Source organism: Phascolarctos cinereus, unplaced genomic scaffold, assembly GCF_003287225.1.
Source record: "Phascolarctos cinereus isolate Bilbo 61053 unplaced genomic scaffold, phaCin_HiC Scaffold_4;HRSCAF=312, whole genome shotgun sequence".
NCBI lineage: Eukaryota > Metazoa > Chordata > Mammalia > Diprotodontia > Phascolarctidae > Phascolarctos > Phascolarctos cinereus.
The window spans coordinates 592164604-592188049 of record NW_027555847.1 but is presented as its reverse complement, the minus strand read 5'-3'; the positions used below and the strand labels follow the sequence as shown (position 1 = coordinate 592188049).

The 23446-nt window shown below is 34.3% G+C and overlaps 1 protein-coding gene across 2 annotated transcripts in view; it reads right to left on the bottom strand.

Moving 5' to 3' along the window:
- Positions 1-23446, bottom strand: part of VPS13B (vacuolar protein sorting 13 homolog B) — a 1028583-nt gene that overhangs the window by 592168 nt on the left and 412969 nt on the right. For both annotated transcript variants that reach the window (XM_020969175.2, XM_020969189.2), the window contains exon 20: positions 1821-1930. In XM_020969175.2, the coding sequence (XP_020824834.1) occupies positions 1821-1930 (110 nt within the window). The remainder of the gene's footprint in view (positions 1-1820; positions 1931-23446) is intronic.

The window sequence follows — 23446 nt, the reverse complement described above, 5'->3', positions numbered from 1 at the left end:
TATGCTTATTAAATTAACAGCACTGGACAGGTCTACAGCCAGAGACAGCCTAGCAGGCATGAACTTATAAATTTTGAACACAACTGCTAGCTCCAGACTAATTCAAAGGCTTCACCAGAGTAAGCTCAGAGTTGCTGGTTAAGTACAACTACAAGTCCTGCAAGAAGAGGCCATCCCTAAAATATCTGAATCCTACGATTCTGAACCACTTTCGACTAAGGTCAATTAGGAGAAAGAAACTACCCTTTTGATATTCTAAACACTGATGTGATTGCTTTGAAAGACACGCAAGACATAGAAAAGGCAATAAATATCATTATTCCACCTTTAGGATGCATTCTTATGCTTCAGAGGGTCTGAGAGTAGAGAAAGAAAATTATTGTAGGGCATTCAGGGGCCCCAGAACTTCATTTTCCACATCTACAATTCATCTTACCTATCAAGCAAATGCTATAGTTTATCTAAAAGAGAAGTGGAAAGGGCACTAGTGGATTCACTAGTCAGTATTCTAATAAGACAAATTTCAGATACTGAAATCAACAATTCTAGGAGAACCTACTATGTTAGAAAAGGTGAAATGAAAAATTATTTCCTTCATGCTATTCCAAGTGCCCAGGACAACAATGGCCAAGCCACAAACTTACTGAACATTACTCCCCAAACTGCTATTAATAGAGCCCATGTGAGTGGAATGAATCACTCACAAATGAATGACTGCCAAGTAACTAATATTACTGAGACTTCTGACAAAACTAAACCTATTGACTTCACTGCCTCTGCCACTTAGTTGATGTCTGACTATGGAAAAATGACAACTTCTTTGAATCTAGGCTTCATCATCTATAAAATAAGATCAACATTTGCATTTTCTACCTCATAAGGTAGCTGTGGAGAAATCATTATATTTCTGATATAAACCTTAAATTGGGAAAAGGGAAGAGGGAGGGTAGAAGAGCAAAAGAAGGGGAAGGGAAAGAAAGAGAGAAGGGAAAGAGAGGGAGGGAAAAAAAGAGGGAGGGAGGGGGGAAAGGAAGGGGATAGAAAGGAAAGTGAAGTATGTTGAGTTCATCTAATATAAGGATCACTTAAAAGAACTAGGGATGTTCTGTCTAGAAAGAAAAGATTTAGAGGGAATGAGAGCTGTTTTCAAATATTAAAGAGATATCAGATGGCAGAACTAGGACCAATGGATAGAAATCTCAAAAATGCAAATTTAGGTTCAGTAGTAAGAAAACTATTCCAGAGCTGGAAATGCTCATAATTTTTTTTACTTTTCACATGAAGTAAGGGAAGAATCAGTTCTGACATTACATGCTTTGACGTAGCTTCTATTGTTTCATGTGGGTCTGGTTTCACTGTCGACTAGACTGTAACCTCCTTGAGGACAGGAGTGATGCCTCATAGTTCTTTTTGCTCCCTATGCTTATTATCACAATTCTTTTTTATACTTAGGAGGCATGTAATAAACACACATGAACAAAGAACAAAAATGATTAAGAATGAAAAGAGAAAAGCCAGCAATCTATTGCCACTAGAAGTAGTCTACCAACTGCCGGGCAAACAAACAAATCATTTGACCTCTGCTCTTGAGGAATGTCTTTCTCTTCCTTTTTCAAATCAGGAGACTTCTCTCTTTAAGTTATGCCAAAGAAATGACCTACAATTTTACTTAAGCAAATTAAGGTGGGAAAAGCCTTTCTGGAAAAAAAATGCCTTTCATCTAGATCATATGAAAGTTCCTTTAAAATGCATTATAAAACACTAAGGTTGGATGGCTATTTATTTCTTCTGTTAAAGAAATATTTTTTAAAAACTTTTACCTGCTGAATATGTCTACTACTTCGTTTCTGTGGCTGGTAGATAAGCCATGTGTACAAGACTGGGTCAATACTGGCTGCAATTCCCTGGACATTGGCAAGAAGCACTGCACCTAAAATATGCAAACCAAAAAAAAAAAAAAGCATATTAGACCTCTTCCAATCGATCTATATTTATTAAGTGCCTCTTTATGTGCCAGGCACTGTGCTAAAAACATACAGACATTCTTATAAAAGAAAACTTTTCAACAATTTTAAATTATGCAAATAAAGTGACTAAAATGTATACACCCTTGACCCTGAGATTCTAATACTAGGCATATTTTCCAAGAAGGTCACTGACAAAAAGGGCTCCATAAATACCAAACCTTAATAACAAGAAATGGAAACAAAGTTGAAATCCATGTACTGGGGAATAGATAAACAAACTGTGGTACATTAATGTAATGGAATACTATTGTGCAGTAAGACTCTATGAATATGATGAATACAGAGAAGGATGGAAAGATTTTCATGCTGTTGTGAAATGAAGTAAACTGAGCAAGGAAAATGATATAAACAATAAATCCAACGACGTGAATGTAAAGAATGAAAACATTAAACAATATTACAAAAGTACAAAAGAAGAAGTTTGGCCCCAATAAAGAAATAGAAGGACACTTCCTCCTATTTCTTTGAAAAGGTTTGGGAGATATGTCTACAGGTGTGAAACACTATATATGATGTCAGATTTTTTTTTCAATGTATTCATTTGTTTTGCTGACTTTTTTTTCCTCTTCATCCTCTATTAAAATATTATTCGTTAAAAGGGTGATATAGAAACAAAAATATCATTAAAATATTATAAACAAATGGGTATCATATTGTTTGCTTTTTCAATGGGTATGGGCAAAGGATAGAGGGAGGGAAAGATATTGGAACACAAATTAATTTTTTTTATCATTTATTTTTCAATTGTTTTAAGACAGAAGCAGTCCTAGGACAAGTCATCCACAGACCAAGAACCATCTTTTCTCCCTTCCTTATCTGAAAAATAAGAAGAGATGGATTGGATTCAATGGATTCTATGGTTCCTTCTTGCTATGATCTCTTCCTAATTTGGTAATAGCCATTTCTTTCTGAAGCAGGATAAGGTGATGACCAGCAGTACTTGATCTGTTTAAACATTCATTAAGCCTAAAGAAGGAGGTATTTTATGATACTGCTTTCTTATGATCTCATAATATTGGTTATTTTTTTTTGTCATGAAACTAAGACAGTATTTCCCATAAATACCACATGTTCCCTTCTCACTGCTTCTTCCTTTCCCACCATACTCTCATACATTCTTGTGAGTCAATATTTAAAAAGTGGCTTGTGTCAACATCAAGACATTCGTCAGCAGCCTTTTTACAATCTTTCCTTCTAAAGGTTTGGTTTCAATTCTTTCAAAATCTTGTTTTTTCTGGGTGCCACTGTTTTCCTATAAAGCCTGGACTTCACAGCCAATTCTTCACTATGCTTAAGGAATATCTAGATTACTTATTTTCTGAATTAACTTTGGTTAATTTCTTTAACAATATCTACTTAGATCAAAACAAAAGAAAATGGCTAAGACTGTGTCTTTTTTTTCCCCCTAATGCTCTAATGAACAGCAAGGAAATCACATTTTTAAAAAATATATTAACAAAAACAATTCTTCAAATCAGGTAGCTATTTATTGATTGATAGTAAATTAACACAATATTTTTATGACGTATTTGTATTGCTCACTGCTTTTGACAATTACACAATCACAGAATGTACTAGGTAAAAGTACTCTTCTGATCATTTCGCCGAATTCTTTGATTTAAGTAACTTAGCCACATTATAAAATTAGTTGGTGATGTTCTTTGATACAACAATTCTTAATTTTTTGCTGTTCCCATGAATTCATGAAAACCATAATCAATCCAAAGTTATAGATTTGTCTCTAGCTACAATGTGTTCTAGCTCGGCAGAGTCTTAGCTAGTAACAAAACTATCTAATGGTTTTCATAAACATTTTGTTTTTGTTTATCTTGGCAGATAGTGAACAAAAAGCTAGTAAATTATGAAATGGAAAATTAAGAGGTAAAATAGAAAAAATGAATTCAGATATAAGAATATCCTCACTTATTAATAATGATTTGTAAGTAACTAAAAATTCAAATAAAAGTCAAACTTCCTTCACAAATATTTACCTTATATAGTTTTAGATTCACACATTTAATAAAAAATGAGAAATGGGCACATTAATGCAATGCTGGTAAATTTATGAATCAGTCCAACCATTCTGCAAAGTGATGTGACATTAGGCTACAAAAGGACTAAAAAAGGTCATAGACTTTGAAACAGACACCCTGGGGGTAGGCATATACATGGAGATCAAAGACAAAAAAGAAAAGTTGGATAGGCCGCAAAATACTTCTAGCACAGAGGGAGGGAACTACCAGCCTTAAGGCCACATGTAGCCTTCCAAGTCCTTGGGTGGTGGCCTTTTGACTGAGTCCAAGTTTTACAGAACAAATTCTTTTATTAAGGGGATTTGTTCTGTGAAGGTTGGATTCAGTCAAAGGGCCCTGGACCTTTGCCAAAGGACCTATAGGACTATTCCCCACCCCTGTTCTAGCAGCACTATTGGTAGTATCAAAAAAAAATTAAGTGGATTCCCTCATCAATAGGGGAATAACTAAACAAATTGTGGTACACGAATATAATGGAATATTACTGTACTCCTAAGAAATGATGAATATGGGGGCAGCTAGGTGGCACATTGGATAGAGCACCGGCCCTGAAGTCAGGAGGACCTGAGTTCAAATCCGGCCTCTGACCAAACACTTGACACTTACTGGCTGTGTGACCCTAGGCAAGTCACTTAACCCCAACTGCCTTAAAAAAAAAAAAGAAGAAATGATGAATATGATAAATTCAGAGAAACAGGAAGAGTTATATAAACTGATTAGGAATAGAGTATGCAGAACCATGAAACAACAAACTTAATGACTACAATAAGGTAAATGGAAAGAACAACCTCAATGAAACATTAGAAACTGTGAAATTATATTAACAAGTTTGAGCCCAAAGAACCCATTCTTTGCAGAGGTAGCATATGGAACATGGTATATAATATCAGACATTTTTATGCTGATGGCTAGTTTTGCTGAACGAGGTTCTTTTTGTTTACCTCTTTTTCATTCTCTATTATAAGAGACAGCTCACTTGGAGAGGCACAGGTAAGGGACATACTGGAACATGTACATAATGAAAAACAAAAGACAGCCATTTTTTAAAAAAAGATAAATTACTTATTTGCATTCTTGATGTTTGGTATTTCATACTACCAGCTACCAAGTTGAAAAAGACTCTACGGCAACCAACAGACATAAATAGCCTCCTGATCAGTTAATATTAATACTGAAACAATATATTTTACACATTGAAAAGAATGAGACACTTTTACAAATATTTTGTGCTTGTATTGTATTCTACTATATTGGCTCTACATTGACTTATATAATAGCTTATACACTAGATTAATATTTGGAACTGCTATTCATATCATACTTAGAGGAAAGTCACAGTGAAATGGGAATAACTGGATGTATATTAACATATGTGGGCTTCTTAACTGTGTAAGAGTTCATCTAATAGAATCTCTAAATATTTATAGGAGGTATGTGGAAGAATTATATGATCATAGACTGTATATACTTGTTAAAATGTGAATGCTCCATAAAAGAAATGAAGATTCTTAAATACACATATGCACAGATTCCCTAGGCTGTCACCTGTATGTTATGGTCGGGATAAAAGGCATTCTTTAACCATTTGGTTTTCCCTGTGTGGAAAGTGAGGAAAAAACTCTTTTGAGTGATTATGGATCTCATTTAGGAAACTCTGCAATATTCCTATGAAAGACACAATCAGCACAATATCATCCACACACACATAGTCATCTGGAGGAGCTCACCATCTACAGTGATTCCTCTGTGACTTGAAAACTGTGCCAGAGCTCTTCCAAAATAGTGATGGATATCTTTGACAAGCAAGCATCTCCCTGACTTCTGCCTCACGTAACATTAATAAGCAACCAGAGGATCAGAGAATAAGGTTACCTTTATTGCTGTATCTTTCAAGAAATGTTGCACAATTCTGACACATCCATGGGATACATCTTATTGAAGAAGAGTTTTTAAAGCAATATGTTGTTCTTCAAAACCAAAAGTTTTTTTTACACCCAACAAACAGTAAGCAGAGTGAGACTGTGTTAGCTTTGAAATCTTTTAACCAATTTTGTTATTTTAAAGATGTGGTTTACCATGAAATATTGCTTACAAAAACTTTCCTATGTTTATTAAAGATACCTTGGAAAACTATTTAGATTATTCTCATAAAAAATTTCATTTAGATGGAAAAGTCATAAGCAAATGAATTTATATAAGTTAAACTTCTGTATAAAATTTTTATGACTGATATTAATGTCCTTTTCTCCTTCCAATTACTATTTGAAATTAAGTAAAAATAAATGTTATTTTTCATGAATGCATTTAATTTTAAAAGGTCGAGCTTTGCTGGGAATGTCTTTATATAACACTAAGAAGTACTTACTTGGCGGGCATAAACTACTATTTTATCGTCTCTCTAGAATAACACATTAAGAAATTATTAAATAATATCCAGACTGATTTAACAAATAATATTATTTTCAGTGACTTGATTGAAGGAGTCTCACAAAGAATATTTTCAGGTGAGTCTATGAAACTCACCCAAATTTTGGAACCTAGTCTTTAAAGTGATTAATAAGTATAATAAATAAAATTCCTATTTGATCTCTCTAAAGTTATCTAATTTTTATCCAATGGCAAGGATCTAATCATAACCCAAGTAACCTTTCTTTCAGTTTTAACTATTTAAAGTAAAAAGTAAAACATAACAAATTCTAATCATACATATAAAGAAGAAGTCTGAAATTTATAGAGAAGATAAAATTAGATTGAAACTATTGTGATTTGATTTCTATCTGGATATAAAACTTAAATAACAATAATTTCTATTTGGCATAATTAAGGAACTCAAGAAATATTAACAATATGATACATTTAGCCTACATAAAGAACTCTGAGAAAAAGAAGGAGGTGGTAATGATTATCTGTCTATCAATAGAAAAATAAATTGCAACAAGGAAATAACTATAAGCAAAGAAATGCCTTAGATTTCAAAAGAAAGTACTTAATTTCCAAAAGCATGTTAATGAAACCATTTTTAACTGTTGAGTACCCTTGACATCTGAGATACCTTTTAGAATACAAATATTTCTTACACTTAATGAGAGGTTTATGTTTCACGCATATTATATGAAACATTTATCACATACACAAAAATCCTTTAGGTGACCAAAAACATTCTATACTTCTTTAGTGACTAGGATAAAAAAGAAACGTCTTAGTTCGACATTCAAAATGTTCCACAATATACTTCCAACCTACATTTATAGCCTTTTTTCAAAAGACAACTTCACCTTTCAGAAACTCGACATTCAAGTCAAACTGGACTGCTACTTGCTCCAGAAACTCAACAGTTCCATGTTGGGAATGCGCTCTCTACTCTTTTCCACCAGTCAAGATCTCATATTCTTTCAAAAGCTGAGATACCTGAACTCCATCAATTTTTCCCTCTTCCTCTTACAATTACCCAGTATTTACTTTACTGTAAGCATAGTATACTCCCTATAAAAGGTAAATTCATTGAGGGAAAGGGCTGCTTTGTTTTTGTCATTTTATCACCACTGTCTAGTCTATGGTATACTTCATAAATGTTTAATGAATTAAACTGGTTCCTAGTTTATATTTTTTTAAATGATTTTTTAAAGTTAGATGAACTGTGAGAGAAGTTAGTGTGGATTAAGACTTGAAAGCTTCCTCAATCACTGAGGATTTAAATAGTGAAGGCAAGTGGATAGCATGGTGGATGATACAAGCAGTTATGTTCTTAAATATTAAGATAGACAAAAAAGAATAACACTCCCAAATTTTTCTTAAACATTAAATTCTTCTTTTGGCTAGGCAATGAGGTTAAGTGACTTGCCCAGAGTCATACAGCTAGTGAGTGTTATGTGTCTGAGACCGAATTTGAATTCAGGTCCTCCTGACTCCACGGCCAGTGCTCTATCCACTGCCCCACCTAGCTGCCCCCTAAATAATAAATTCTTTTTTTTCTATTTGACAAGGCAATTGGGGTTAAGTGACTTGCCCAAGGTCACACAGCTAGTGAGTGTTATGTGTCTGAGGCCGAATTTGAATTCAGGTCCTCCTGACTCTAGGGCCGGTGCTCTATTCACTGCGCCACCTAGCTGCCCCCCTAAATAATAAATTCTTAAAGAGGCTAATTTAACTTGCTTATTATCTTTTAATGTAGCATGCTTTCTAACAATTGAAATTATGAATGTCATCTAGTTAAATGATGTATTTTAAATAGTGTATTAAGTTGAATGAAGTTTTTTCAATTTCTGAATATTCAATATACACAATTACTAACAAGATGTTAAATCCCATAAATCAGTGCTTATTTTAATAAGTTATTTTCAGGATGTCATAAGGAACAAAGCAAATAATGAATCAAGAAATACACCACAACATCATCGAAACAAATCCTGATCTGTGTATTCTATAAGTCAAAATGTGTACGACGAGAAAATATTGTATAAAGATCAAATTTTATATAATGATTTTAAGTGTCAGGGATAAATCTTAAAATAAACTCCCAATTTTTCAAAAAAGTAGTTATAAAAAGACAAAGGGAGTATGAAGGGTATAAAATCAGAGGAATGATAACTCTTTTAGTAAAATATAAAGACAGGGAAATTTATTAAAATATAAAGAGAGGCAAATACAAACAGAAAATTCTAAGTCTATACTCTGCATTATCAAAAAGCTCGTAAACGAGAAAGAAAAACTTTAACTGAAAGAAACAAGTAGTTGCCAAAAAAAATTTATATTTATTTTACAAGTTAAAAGCAACAAATTATAAGAAAATATAAATTCATAATGAGATATAAGCACAAAGGCAGCAAAATTCATTTGGAAAGAGAACTGAACTTGGAATCAGAAGAAATTAATTTGAAACTCACAAAGCTGAGGCCCATAGAAATGAAATGAAGAAAAGTCACAAACTAAGTGTCAGATGAGATTCAAACCCAAGTCTTCTTATTCCATGGAACCCTGGTCACTACTACAAGCACTTAAAAGAGGATCATAGTACTTAGTAAAAGTTAATAGAATCTGCTAAAGTAACTAGGATAGGTTTCTGGGCTGGCAAGCACAACAAGCAGTAATCCCATTAAGCTATATAATTGCATGTCCACCCGGGGAGAAGCTCAGTCAGAGAGAATAAGGGAGAGAAGTGAGAAAAAGCTTTGCTACAGCTTTGATCTTTCTTCAGGAAAACAATGCAGCCCTCCTCTTCATTTCCTCCTTCCCATAATGACGGGAATTGCATTCCTGGGGAAACACCATCTAAAGAACTGAGTGAGAGAGATCTTCGATTAAGTTATTGAAGATGGGGAGAGAGAAAATTCTTTGGAAAGGATCGAGAACAATAATTTTTTTGTGTGTTTTACTACCTAAGATTTTATCTGTGTAGAAACTCCCTCCAAGATCTACAACTTAAAGTCTTAGAGAATGTCTCTGGGCACTGAGAGGTTAAGAGAAGTGACTTACCCATGGTTACACAGCTCATCTGTATCAGGGAGGACATAAACCTAGGTCTTCCTGGCTGCTGGGCTAGGCCTCCATCTCTTATGCCATGTTATCTCTCAATAACAAAAAATAGCAAAGCCAACAATACTAATAGCAACAATTGATATCTCATTTGATCTTCATAGTAATATGGAGAGTCAGTTACAACAACTTATACCTATTATACAAGCAAGAAAACTGAGGTACTAAGGGAAGTAGGAGATAATGAAATCAGCATAGAATTTCAAGGCAAAAATAAAAGCAACTCTTGTAGTCAGAATAAGCATGTATATGTCAATTCAACAAGAAAGAAGGGCAAGAAATGGAAATTTCTGCTTGTTCGTGTTGGTTTCTTTTAAAGGAGGATGGGTCTGCTTTGGAGATACTTGGAGAAGAGAAAAAGATCAAAAAGAATTAGTGTGAGAGCAGTGACTGATGTTACTATTATAACTGTTTTGGGGTGCCACGAGCCATGCCCATAGAAGACAGCAAACTTGATTGATAAATATGGTGTGTATTCTAACTGTTCTACAGACAGGCCATTCCCCATTTCTCTCCCACTCCTTGGTTCTACTCCCTGAGACACAATATTATTGAAATTAGGACAATTAATAACCCTACTATGGCCTCTAAGTGTTCAAGTGAAAGGAAGAGTCAGTCAATGCAAAAAACTTCAGCTGTTGTCTTATTTTAAGAAATTGTCACAGTCATCCCAGTCTTCGGCAATTTCCAACCCCATCAGTCAGCAGCCATCAATGCTGAGGGCAAGAACTTCCACTAGCAAAAAGATTATGACTTGCTGAACGCTCAGGAAATGGTTAACATTTTTTAGCAATAAAGTATTTTTAATTAAAGTATGTATGTTGCTTTTTTAGATATAATAGTATTGCACACTTAATAGATTACAGTATACTGTAAACATAATTTTTATATGCACCAAAAAATTCTTGTGACTCACTTTATTGTGATATTCACTTTATTGAAGTGGTCATCTTTTCAAACTCTCTCACTTACAAGTTAAGAAAATAGGCCCAGTAGTATGTGAGAGAGTTTGGTAATGCTGATAAAAGGAAAGTAAAACTTAAAAATAAAACAAGCAAAACTGAGAACAAAAATTGTAATTATATTTTGTATTTGTAGTATAGGTCCACAAGGTCATTTTACTTTAATTCATAATTAATATAATAATTTCCAACATTATCATCATCATTACTAAATTGGGATATAAAATAACCAAAACCCTAAGGAGAAAGAACAAAATTAGTAAAAGTAAATAATATAAATAAGTAAAACAGAGAACAAAACCAAAGTACATTAATTTCAGTTACTTTGCACGGCCTCAAAGATTTTTAAAGACAATCATATGTTGAGTTGTTGTTTGGGTTTTTTTAATTCCCAATAAGAAGTCTTACTATTTAGGTAAAACAGGGACTTAGGGGGAGGGCAAAGTAGAGCAAATGTAAATAAAATGAGCATATTCTATAAGAAAATTAACTTTGACAAGTTTTGTTTACTTTTTCGTAACTAAGTAGCTTAAGAAAACATTTCACCCACATGTTACATAAGCTATACCATATATTATGCCAGAAATGATTTCATGAATTATAGGTGTTTCTAAAACTCCATGAATGTTAAACAGGTGTTGAGGCAGAACAAGCAATTAATTTCCAAGTATGGTGGAGGACAATATTGTTTTAAATTTAGCATTAAAATTTCCACACTCACTACAACTTAAATGTAGAATCTTTTAGGAAAAAAAATACACACATTATGTACAAGTGTGCAGGCAATTAACTAGATGCTAGTTTGACTCAGACCAGATATGCTATAAATCACTAAATGTGGAAATACCTAACTCTGTTTAATTTTAGCCCAAGAGACAACTGAAGGGAAAAAGTGTGCTTTGCTTTTCTGCTTTCTGCCAAAATGGCTCCCTTATCCACATTCCACACAGGTTTTACCAATTAGCTCTCCCAGGGCACCACAATCACTTTCAGTTACATCCCAATTCTAAGAACTAGAGCTGAAACAGGGGTTACAGACTGAAGTTTCACAGCATAAACATAGAACTTCTTGTCAGTTATATAACATATATGACAAGCCAACTACATTTCCTTGTAAAACAGCAACATGTCTAAGGGACAAACTGTCCTGCATTTTATCTTGGACCATTAAACCAGACAAGAAAAGCAGACATATCAATCTAATCATAGTCTAAATGGCTGAAAACTCATTATATTTGCATCAAGTTATACAATTGGAATGTTTTAGTCCTTACATGACTGCAGACCCCTAATAATATTTATATAACTTTAAAAATAGTTAAATCAGCAATTCAATTGTGATTAAGATCCCAACATTTCCATATTATAAGGGAAGTGACTAATATTTATAAAATTTATAGAGATTAGCATGACAATCTATTATAGAACGTAATTTATTTATGTTTTTATCTCTAATCGTAATCATTTCTCAGGGGAAAAAAAATTCTCCATAACCTTTTATTGTATACACTAACAAAGAAATACAAAGTATTGGTTGCATTAAAACTCATTTCTAAATGCCAATGTAAAGTAATAAAAAGGATCACAGAAAGACAAAGGCAACAGCAATAAAAGGTGGACAAAATAAAAGAAGGCATGGATAGATAAAAAGATCCTTTGAAAAATATCTAGAGGCTTTAGTGGTCTACAAGTCCAGCATAAATCTGCGGCATGATACAGTAGCCAAAAAAACAAAGGTGATCTTGGGCTGCAATACAAGAAGCAGGGCCCAAACTGGAGAGGTGACAATTCCTCTCATATTCTGACCTGATCAGATCACACCTAGAGTACTATGTTAAGTACTGATTGCTGTATTTTGGGAAGTACAAGTACAGTAAACTGTAAAGCATTTGGAGGAGGACAATGGGGACAGTGAAAGAAAGGCCTTGAGATCATGCATTATAAAACTGGGGTGAAGAAACTGGAGACAGTTTGCCTGGAGAAGAGAAGGCTCAAGGGGGTTATTATAGCTGACTGACAAACACTCAAAATGAACTTCCTTACTGAGTGAGTTCAGTCCTCACACCCACAAATGTGCAGTGTGAGGCTTGGGGGTATGGGAGAAGCAGAAAGAGAGAGGGTGTGTGTGTGTGTGTGTGTGTGTGTGTGCAAAACAAAATTGAGCATCATTTCAGAGAACAAAAAAAGATAAAATTTTTTTTAAAAAAGACTGTTAGCATTATTACTTATGAAGTTAAATGTAAGTAAATGTAACTTCTCAGCAGCCATTCAGTTCAACCTATCTAGCTTCTTCATGAAGACTTCCAAAGAGAGGTCACCCATCCCTTCTTGAAGCACTTTTAGATAGTTTTGTTAGAAAGTTCTTCTTGATATTAATCCTGAATTTGCCTCTTGATATTAATCCTGAATTCAACCTACTTCTGCTAGTTCTTCCTTCATCCACATTTCAACTCTTCAAATACTTGAAGGCAACTATCATGTCTCCCTCTTATTTTTTCTGCCTGAGGATAAACATGACCAGTTCCTTCAAACAAATCTAACAGCACGGATTCACTGCCCTGGTTGCTGAAATCAGGACACTCAAAAACGAACATGATATTCTAGATAGGGTCTGAAGAAGAAAAGTACAGTGGGATTATCAGTTCTCTAACCCTGCAATCTCTCCACATGGTAACACTTCAATACTTAAAGACAGCTAACATCTCTCCCACCACCCCAACTCTCAACCTTCTCCATACTAACTCTTTTTTTTTCTTCTAAAATTGCCTTTTATTTCCTTATCTGGGTACACATTATAGCCACCAACAGGATGTAAGCTCTTTATTCTATACAGTCTGAGTACTTGATCAAATAGGTGTTTAATCAAATTTTTATTACATGTAATAATACTAAGACACTAAAATATCTTAAGTTTTTAAAAACAACCCAAATTATAGGCATCAGCTTCAATCTTATCCACACATCTATTCTGTCATTCCTCTTTCCACAAAGTTTTCAAGTAAGTTTTTAGCAAGCAGAATTACATCACTAATTAATTAGCAGCAACTGAATTTAAAATAGTACTTACTGTTAGGTACTTTACAGAGACAATAATACAGACCATCGATATCTTATTTTAGCTTTGAGCTGTTTTCTTCACTGCCAATGAAACTAACATTTTATCAGGCTACTAATGGTTCACATAGTTGAATGTAATCTACTAAATATTATTAAATGTACTATTGACCTTCCTCTATCGAACACATACATAGTACTGGTTTCAGCCTTTAAAAAAAAAAGTCTATACTTTAATTTATTTGAAAAATTGTTGGCTACTTTAAAAATGTGTTCATTTAATTTGTTGGAACTAAAAAGGAACATCATCATCATTAATTTTCATTTTTATATGCAACTACTGAGGAGCTAAATTATATTTAGATAACTGTCACAGAAAATTACTCAGATGACATTTGACCATACATTGACAATACTTAAATATTCACAGAATAAAAAATTTACATATTATTCTGTTTTCTATTAAGAATAAAAATACAAAGGGGCAGCTAGGTGGCTCAGTGATTAGAGCACTGGCTGGGAAGTCAGGAGGACCTGAGTTCAAATGCGGCCTCAGACCAAACACTTGACACTAGCTGTGTGACCCTGAGCAAGTCACTTACCCCCAATTGCCTTAAAAAAAATAAACAGACATATGCAAATTTTAATGAGAAACTATGATTTAAAGTTTTCAGTTCATCTTAATTTCCAAAATTATATTTTAAAAAGAAGTGAAAAATACATACACTACAGTAAATTCCAAATGGACAAACAAGCTAAATATAAAAAGTCACACCATTAAATAAGATAATATTGTAAAACATATTGTAACCTTAAAGCACTACACAAATGCTACTATTATGCTTATATTTAAAAGAGTAAAAACATGTAATACAGTTACCACAAGTATCCTCTCCACAGTGTTGAAGGGAAAACTATTAACATTGTACTCTGCATAACATGTACAAGTCTGCCATAAAGTTTTTTATTAATTTAACATTATTTTGAAACAAAGCATTTCTAGTTTAGAGAAATGTATAAACTGACATAATCCTCTGTGCCAGCCCCTACCACAACATGCCCTAGGATATCTCTATCCGAAGAGCTCATGTTAAAAATACAGCTTTGAGTTGACAATCAAGACCAGTCTTAAAATATTCAGACAGGACTCCTCAAATCACTCCTTGACTACTCTCTTTAAACACTGAAAAGACTTCATCCCTAAGATTAATATTTAAATATCAATCTTATGAAGTCATAACACCATCACTTAAGTGATGAAGTAGACAATCATCTTAACTAATCAAGAGATATTTCTCTTTCTACCTTGACTTTGTTCTAGATATTTCATACATTTTCCTAAAGGGAACAATCTAAAAATGATTTTAGGGTAGAGAATATATGATTTCATAATTTCAGCTGAATTAAAAGTGAGATCTTTAATATGTTTCCACAACAGGGACAAGCAATTAAAGAGGGAAAAAATGTGATGCTGAATGTCAGGTAATGCGTACCATAACTTTTATATAAAAGTATTCATCTCTAAAGAAAATAATAAGAATAGTTAGAATGGTATGGGTAAAAGAACACTGAAAAGGGAGGCAGAGAACTTCAACCCACTTACTAGACCTATTTAGTAGGAAAGTTGTAAGAAACAAATGAACTAATGTATGTGAATGTATACTGAAAACTATAAAGGGCTTGATATTTAACATCTATTATTATTTAACTATTAACATTGTTTTTTGTAGTATGTAAAATACCAAAATTCTATCAAATGATAATCATTTTAATAAAGAAAGAGATCAAAGAATTGTAGGTCTGAAGCTTGAAGGGGCCTTAGAGATCTCTTACCCCAATTTCTTCATTTCATATATACCAGGATGGAGATTCAGTCAGAATAAGTGACTTAGTTAACAAAGGTCACAAATGCAAGCAACATAGCTGTGTTCACAAATGGGTTTTATAACTTCAAACCCAGTAATTTTTCAACTATACTATTCCCAGTAAAATACAAAATGCAAGAACATACAATTTTAATCCCATTGGTTTCTGATCACTCCTTGCATATTTAATTACTTTGCCTAATGAATAACATTTTACATTTTTATTTTATTTTCTATTATCCCTTTACGTATTCCTCCACATGTCTTAGATACTAAGCTCCTAGCAGCGAGGAGCTACTTAGGAATAACTGCCTTTTATAAAATTTAGCACAATGCTTAATAAATAGCCACAAGTGACAATGACTAAGAATAAATTGGATCAAAGATCGTCATAGTTAACCACATATTCATTGCAACTACGCTATCTGTCAATGCTGGTGACAAAAACAGGAGTTGGAGACAACTTTTTAACAGCAATAATACTTCTCAGCACCAAAACAGTATCACAGAATCAGAAAATATTTAGAGATACAAGGAACCTAAATAAATATGTAATCCATTCCTACTACAATAGTAGTGTCAAACTCAAAGAAACAGGAGACACCAAAATGTACATAAGGATCCCTGTGGGTTGCACACTGACTTAGACGACTACATATTATGCTTAATGTGAATGTAAAATGTATAAGTAGAACCTATATCAGAATGCACGCCATCTTGTGGGCGGAGAGAAAATTAAAAACTCAAAATCTTATGGAAGTGAACGTTGAAAACTAAAAATAAATTAATTACTTAAAAAAATTACACATTAAAATTATCTATTTCTATTGTAATTTCGTTTACTTTGTTAAATATTTTCTCATTACATTTTAATCTGGTTCCAGAAATACCTGGGAGTTTTGGGTAGCTGGCATGTTTGGCACCTCCACACTAAAACACACCCAACAGTTGGTCATTCTGCTTCTCTTTAATCTAACTCTAATGAGATAAAACCCACTACCTCCTGAAGAACATATTCCACTTCTAGACAACTTTAATCGTAAGGCAATTTTTTCCTAACATAAAATTTAAATTTCCATTTTTGCAACCATACTTAATTGTTCCTAGTTCTATTCCTGGGGCCAAAAAAATGCCCACCAATGTAGAGTCAATCAAAACAATAATTAGCTATTTTGCCCAACAGTAAGCCAATAAATTTGACAACTTTCGTGAAATGGATGAATATTTACAAAAATATAAATTGCCTGGATTAACAGAAGGGGAAGTAAAATGCTTAACCCCATTTCAGAAAAAGACAGAAAAAGAAGACATCAATGAACTCCCTAAGAAAAAATTTCCAGGGCCAGATGGATTTACAAGTGAATTCTTTCAAACATTTAAAGAACAACTAATTCCAATACTACATAAACTATTTGGGAAAACAGGTGAAGAAGGAGTCCTACCAAATTCTTTTTATGATACAAATATGGTGTTGATACCTAACCCGCTAAGAGCCAAAACTATAGACCAATGTCCCTAATGAATATAGATAGGCGCAAAAACTTGAAATAAAATATTAGCAAAGAGATTACAACAATTTATCTTGAGGATCATACGCTATGACCAGGTAGGATTTATACCAGGAATGCAGGGCTGGTTCAATATTAGGACAACTATCAGCATAATTGACCATATCAATAACAAAACTAACAGAAATCATATGATTTATCTCAATAGATGCAGGAAAAAAAATCTGACAAAATACAACACTCATTCCTATTAAAAAACACCAAAGAGCATGGGAATAAAGGGAGTCTCCCTTAAAATGATAGGTAGCATCTATCAAAAACCATCAGCAAGCATTAAATGTAATGGGGATAAGTCAGAAGCATTTCCAATAAGTTCGGGGGTGAAACAAGGATGTCCATTATCACCACTGTTATTCAATATTGTATTAGAAATGTTAGCTGTAGCAATTAGAGAAGAAAAAGAAATTGAAGGAATTAGATTAAGCAAAGAAGAAACAAAGCTATCAGCCTTTGCAGATGATATGATGGTATATTTAGAGAATCCCAGAGAATCCAGTAAAAAATTACTTGAAATAATAAACAAATTTAGCAAAAATTGCAGGATATAAAATAAACCTACACAAACCATCAGCATTTCTATATATTACTAACAAAAGCCCACAAACAAGAGATAAAAAGATGAATTCCATTCAAAAATACAGTAGACATTATAAAATATTAGGGAGTCTACTTGCCAAAACAAAACCAGGAACTACATGAACACAATTACAAAACACTTTTCACACAAATAAAATCAGATCTAAATAACTGGAAAAACAGCAGTTGCTAATGAGTAGGATAAGCTAATAAAATAAAAATGACAATTCTACCCTAAGCTAATTTACTTATTCAGTGCCATACCAATCAAACTACCAAAAATTATTTTATAGAGCTAGAAAAAACAATAACAAAATTCATCTAGAATAACAAAAAGTCCAGAATATCAAGGGAACTAATGAAAAGAAATACAAGGGAAGATGGCCTAGCTGTACCAAATCTTAAGTTGTATTATAAAGCAGCAATCATCAAAATTACTTGGTACTGGCTAAGAAATAGAGTGGTGGATCAGTGGAATAGGTTAGGTACACAAGACACAACAGTCAATGACTATTACTAATCTGCTATTTAATAAATCCAAAGACTCTAGCTTCTGGAATAAGAAATCACTACTTAGCAAAAACTGCTAGGAAAACTGGAAACTAGCATGGCAGAAATTGGGCATAGACCAATATCTTAACCATATACCAACATAAAGTCAAAATGGATATGTGATTTAGATAGAAAGATTGATACTTTAAGCAAATAGAAGAGTAAAGAATAGTTTACCTTTCAGATCTATGGAGAAGGGAAGAATTTGTGACCAAAGAAGAGATAAAGAACATTATGAAATGCAAAATGGATAATTTTGGTTACATTAAATTGAAAAGCTTTTTGTTTGTTTGTTTTTTGGTTAGGCAATGAGGTTAAGTGACTTGCCCAGGATCACACAGCCAGTAAGTGTTATGTGTCTAAGGCCTAATTTGAACTCAGGTTCTCCTGATTCCACGGCTGGTGCTCTATCCACAGTGCCACCTAGCTGCCCTGAAAAGCTTTTGCACAAATAAAGCCAACGCATCCAAGATTAGGAGGGAAGCAGAAATCTGGGAAAGAATTTTTACAACCAGGGTCTCTGAAATGACCAGGGTCATTTCTAAAATATATAGAGAACTGGGACAAATTTATAAGAATACAAGTCATTCCCCAACTGATAAATGGTAAAAGGATATGAACAAGCAGTTTTCAGAGGAAGAAACTAAAGCGATCTATAGTCATATGAAAAATGTTCTAAATCACTACTGATTAGAGAAATGCAAATCAAAGCAACTCTGTGGTACCACATCACACTTATCAGATTGGCCTAGATGACAAAATAAGAAAATGATAAATGTTGGAGAAGATGTGGGAAAACTGGAACATTAATGCATTGCTGGTGGAGTTGTGAAATGATCCAACCATTTTGGAGAACAATTTGGAACTGTGCCCAAAGAGCTATAAAAATGTGCATACCCTTTGACCCAGCAACAGCACTTCTAGGGCTATATCCCAAAGAGATCATACAAATGGGAAAAGGACCCACAAGCACAAAAATATTTTTAGCAGCTCTTTCTGTGGTGGCAAAGAATTGGAAATTGAGAGGATGCCCATCAACTGGAGAATGGCTGAACAAGTTATTGTATATCAATGTAATGGAATACTACTGTGCTGTAAGAAATAATGAGAAGGCAGACTTCAAAAAAAACCCTGGAAAGACTAGTATAGTTTGATGCTGAGTGAAATAAGCAGAACCAGGAGAACGTTTCTGCACAGTAACAATCACGTTGTAGGACGACTGATTTGACAGACTTGGCTCTTCACAGTAATGCAAGAATCTAAGACAACTTGGGGCAGCTAGGTGGTGCAGTGGATAGAGCATTGGCCCTGGATTCAGGAGGAGCTGAGTTCAAATCCGGCCTCAGACACACAATACTTCCTAGCTGTGTGAACCCTGAACCCCACTGCCTAATCAAAAAAAACAAACAAAGAATCTAAGACTACTCCAAAAGACTCATAATGGAAATTGCTACCCACAGAAAGAAATATGGAGTCTGAATGCAGATGGCAACATACTATTTGCTCTCCTTTTCCTTCTTTGTTTTATTGCTTCATTCCTGTGGTTCCTCCCACTAGTTCTAATTGTTCTTTACATCATAACTAATGGGAAAATATGCTTAACATGAAGGTATATGTAGAGCCTATTTTGATTGTATGCCATCTTGGGGAGGGGGGTGGGGAAAAAATTGAAAACTCAAATCTTATAGGAGTGAATGCTGAAAACTAAAAATTAATTAATTAATTATTAAAAAAAAAAACACAGAGACAGACAGAGATCTGTCTATCTCTACAGGACAGACTCTGAGAAATTATCAAGGAAATCATCTCACTAGAGAATATGTGCTTATGCATGCTAATTATGTCGCACAATTTCAGACCCCCTGACTACTATCTCACTGGTACCTACCTTCCCCATTCTTTATACATTAATACATACATAAATCGAATGACTTTTTCTCAGGCCTTACCCTGTTTGCCCTCTCTGCAGCCTTTGACACTGCTCAAACTCTTGTCCTTGATACACTCTTCTCACTAGGTTTTAATGACACTGCTATTTCCTCGTTTTCCTCCTACCAGTCTGACCAGCCTCAGTCTATCTCCTTTATCGGACCTTCACTCAGGTCATGCTCACTAACCTTAAGCATTCCCTGGGGCTGTTAGTGGCCTCTCCTTTTAAATTATTTCACTTAATGACCTCATCAGTTCCCATGGATCTGATTATTAACTCTGTGCGATGATTGTGAAATCTTTTTATTCAGTCCTAACCTTTCTCCTGACCTCCAGTCTGGCATCTCCAAGTACCCAGTGGACATTCCAAACTGCACATTCAATACAAACCTTAAAGTGAACATATTTAAAACCGAACTCATTTACTTTCCCCTCTCCCCAGTTTTTCTATTCCTGTTCGGGACACTACCATTCTCCCAATCACCCAGGCTCTCAACATAGATATTTCCTCCACTCTTCTTTTTCATCCTGCCTCCTCCCTTCCCCCAGTATCTGAACTGTTGCTAAAATCTGTTGATTTTCCCTTTCCTGCCTCTCTGACGTATGCCCGTGTTCTCCTGAGACACTGCTGCCCCCCTTAGTGCGGGTTCTCATTACTTCATTCCCAGAATATTGAAGATAGCCAGTTAGTTGGTCTCCCTGACTCAAGTCTCTCACCCCTCTAACCCAACCTCCACTCAGATACCAAAGCAATCTTCTTAATGTACAGTTCTGACAATGTCACCTCCCTCGTCAGTCAACTCTAACAGCTTCCTATAATTCTCAGGATCAAATATAAAATCAGTTTGGTATTCAAAGCCATTTACAACCTGGCTCCCTTCTACTTTACAAAAAGTCTTCTTAAATCTTACACCTAGCTACAGATTCTGGAATTCAGCATCACTGGTCTCCTTATAGCTCCTCACACAAGACATTCTATTCCAATTCCTAACTACATGTATTTTTATTGGTTATTCTCCCCTCCTCTCTACTTCAGGCTTCCCTAGCTTCCTTCAAATCCTATTGAAAATCCTTCCTTCTATAAGAAGCCTTTCCTAATCCCCTTAAATGCTAACCTCTTCATCAATTTATCTTTTATATATTTTATTATTACACTGTAGTTATTTTTATGCTGTCTCCTACATTACACTATGAACTTTTTGAAAGCAAGGACTGTTTTTTTTGTACTTTCTTTGTTACCAACCCTTAGCACAGTGCCAGTCATACCATAAAAGTTTGGTAAATATTTATTTACTTTGACAAATACATTATATTAACTGCCCTATCTAAATTCTGTTCACTTTATAATGCTGTTGCAGAATTAGAGGGCAGAGTATCTGGCAGATAGCAGGTGCTTAATACATGCTTTCTGGCACAAACACTAACCCTAATAGCATGTCTGAATTCTGTTCACTTTAAAATTTTGTAGACAAATCAGAGAACAGAAGGTCTTGTGCTCCACTGCCTTGCTTTTAGTAAAGAGTATTTAGGGGAGCTAGGTGACACGGTGGATAGAGTGCCAGGCCTGAAGTCACGGAAGACACATCCTTCTGAACTAAAATCTGGTCTCAAACACTTACAAGCTGTGTAACCTTGGGCAAATCACTTAACCTTTCTGCCTCAGTTTCCTCATCTGTAAAATGAGCTGGATAAAGATACTCCAGTATCTTTTCCAAGAAAACCCCAAATGGGGTCACAAAGAGACATGACTGAAATGATTCTGCCTCAGTTTCCTCTTCTGTAAAATGAGCTGGATAAAGAAATGGCAAAGCACTCCAGTATCTTTTCCAAGAAAACCCCAAATGGGGTCACAAAGAGTCAGACATGAATAAAATGATAGAACATTTAGAAGAGGCAATGATACTAACTCAAGTAGATACCTGAGTTGGAATGCTAAGTATGATATGCAAGGCAATTGGGTCTGTATTCTATTTACTCAGAATATCTGTACAAAGAATAACAAAACTGAATGCATTTGAAACAAAAGGTTTACAAGACACAAAGTGGTATAGGTATAGTAACAACAAGCAAATGATATATCAGCTGTTGGAATGAAACTAGTAATAGCAAAGTCACATGGGTGATTTAATACAGTATGTTAAACCTCAGTAGAACATGTGTCTTTAGTTAAGGACTTTGGTCCTTCTATAACTTAGTAGTCTTAACAAGACAGAGCAGTATAAATCCCTCTTCAGAGAAGACTCTAAGACATAAGGAAACCCATAAATAAGAAATGTTCAATAAATCAACCAATGTATTCGAAATGTAAGAACAAATCAAACACCATTTTTTCCCTGATATTACATTAATGATAGAAAAGAATAGAGCAACAAAACATTTAATATTCTGAGATAATAGTACTCATGTACTGACATGTTACAATGAGAATTCAACATCAACTTAAATGTGAAATTTTGACAAGTCAATTTGAAGACTATTTATTAACTTTCAGTACAATTGCAATTTCATAAGCACCTCGCCGGCATCTGATGTAAGCCTTTTTTAGTATATTATCAGCACACTTTGTTGCCTTACAAAACTATCACCAGGTAGCCCTATAAAATGTTCACCAACAGAACAATTTTCCTCTTTTCCCAGGAGCTCAATGCTTGAATTTCTGTCTATGGGAAGTAACAGAACCAAGCAAAGTTAAAGGCTTAGAAATCATTTTAACAGAAGACATCATGCCTACCTTTCCTTAGAAGTATTCTTTGAACAACAGACAACTGCTAACTCTCCTTCTTTCTCTTAGTCTTAAACATTATCCTTCCCCAAAGGGAACTGGAAACAGACTAAAGATTTCATGCAGTTTCTTAGGTGCTCAATTAAAAAAAAGAAAAGAAAAAAAAATTATTGCCAGAGTGCAAGCTAGACCATAAAAAATTCACTTCAAGGTTCAAACAAATCATCCAGCAAAGGAGCTGGTAGAAGAGTGCAGTTGAATGATTTTCAAAGAGAAAGTAAAGACCTTAATGCAATGAAAAGTATATGGTTCTCTAAAACATGTCTAAGGTTAAATGATTATGAAAGATTAGAAAAAATCATTCCAAATATTTGTTCATCATTCAAAATAATAAAAAAAAGTTTAAAAAGTATTTTTAAGCCTAACAATGAACCATCTTGTATACTGCGAATAGCATACTAACAGGGTGGCAGGGCTCAAACATCTGAAGTACATTACAATGTCACATCTGGGACACGACACTGTAGCTAAGATTGTGCAGGCAGTTCCATTATCCTTACCCCATTCTCCTTTTCCCCACCCCTAAATTAAGGCAACTAAAACTTGGCAGAGTGTGCCTGAAGGTA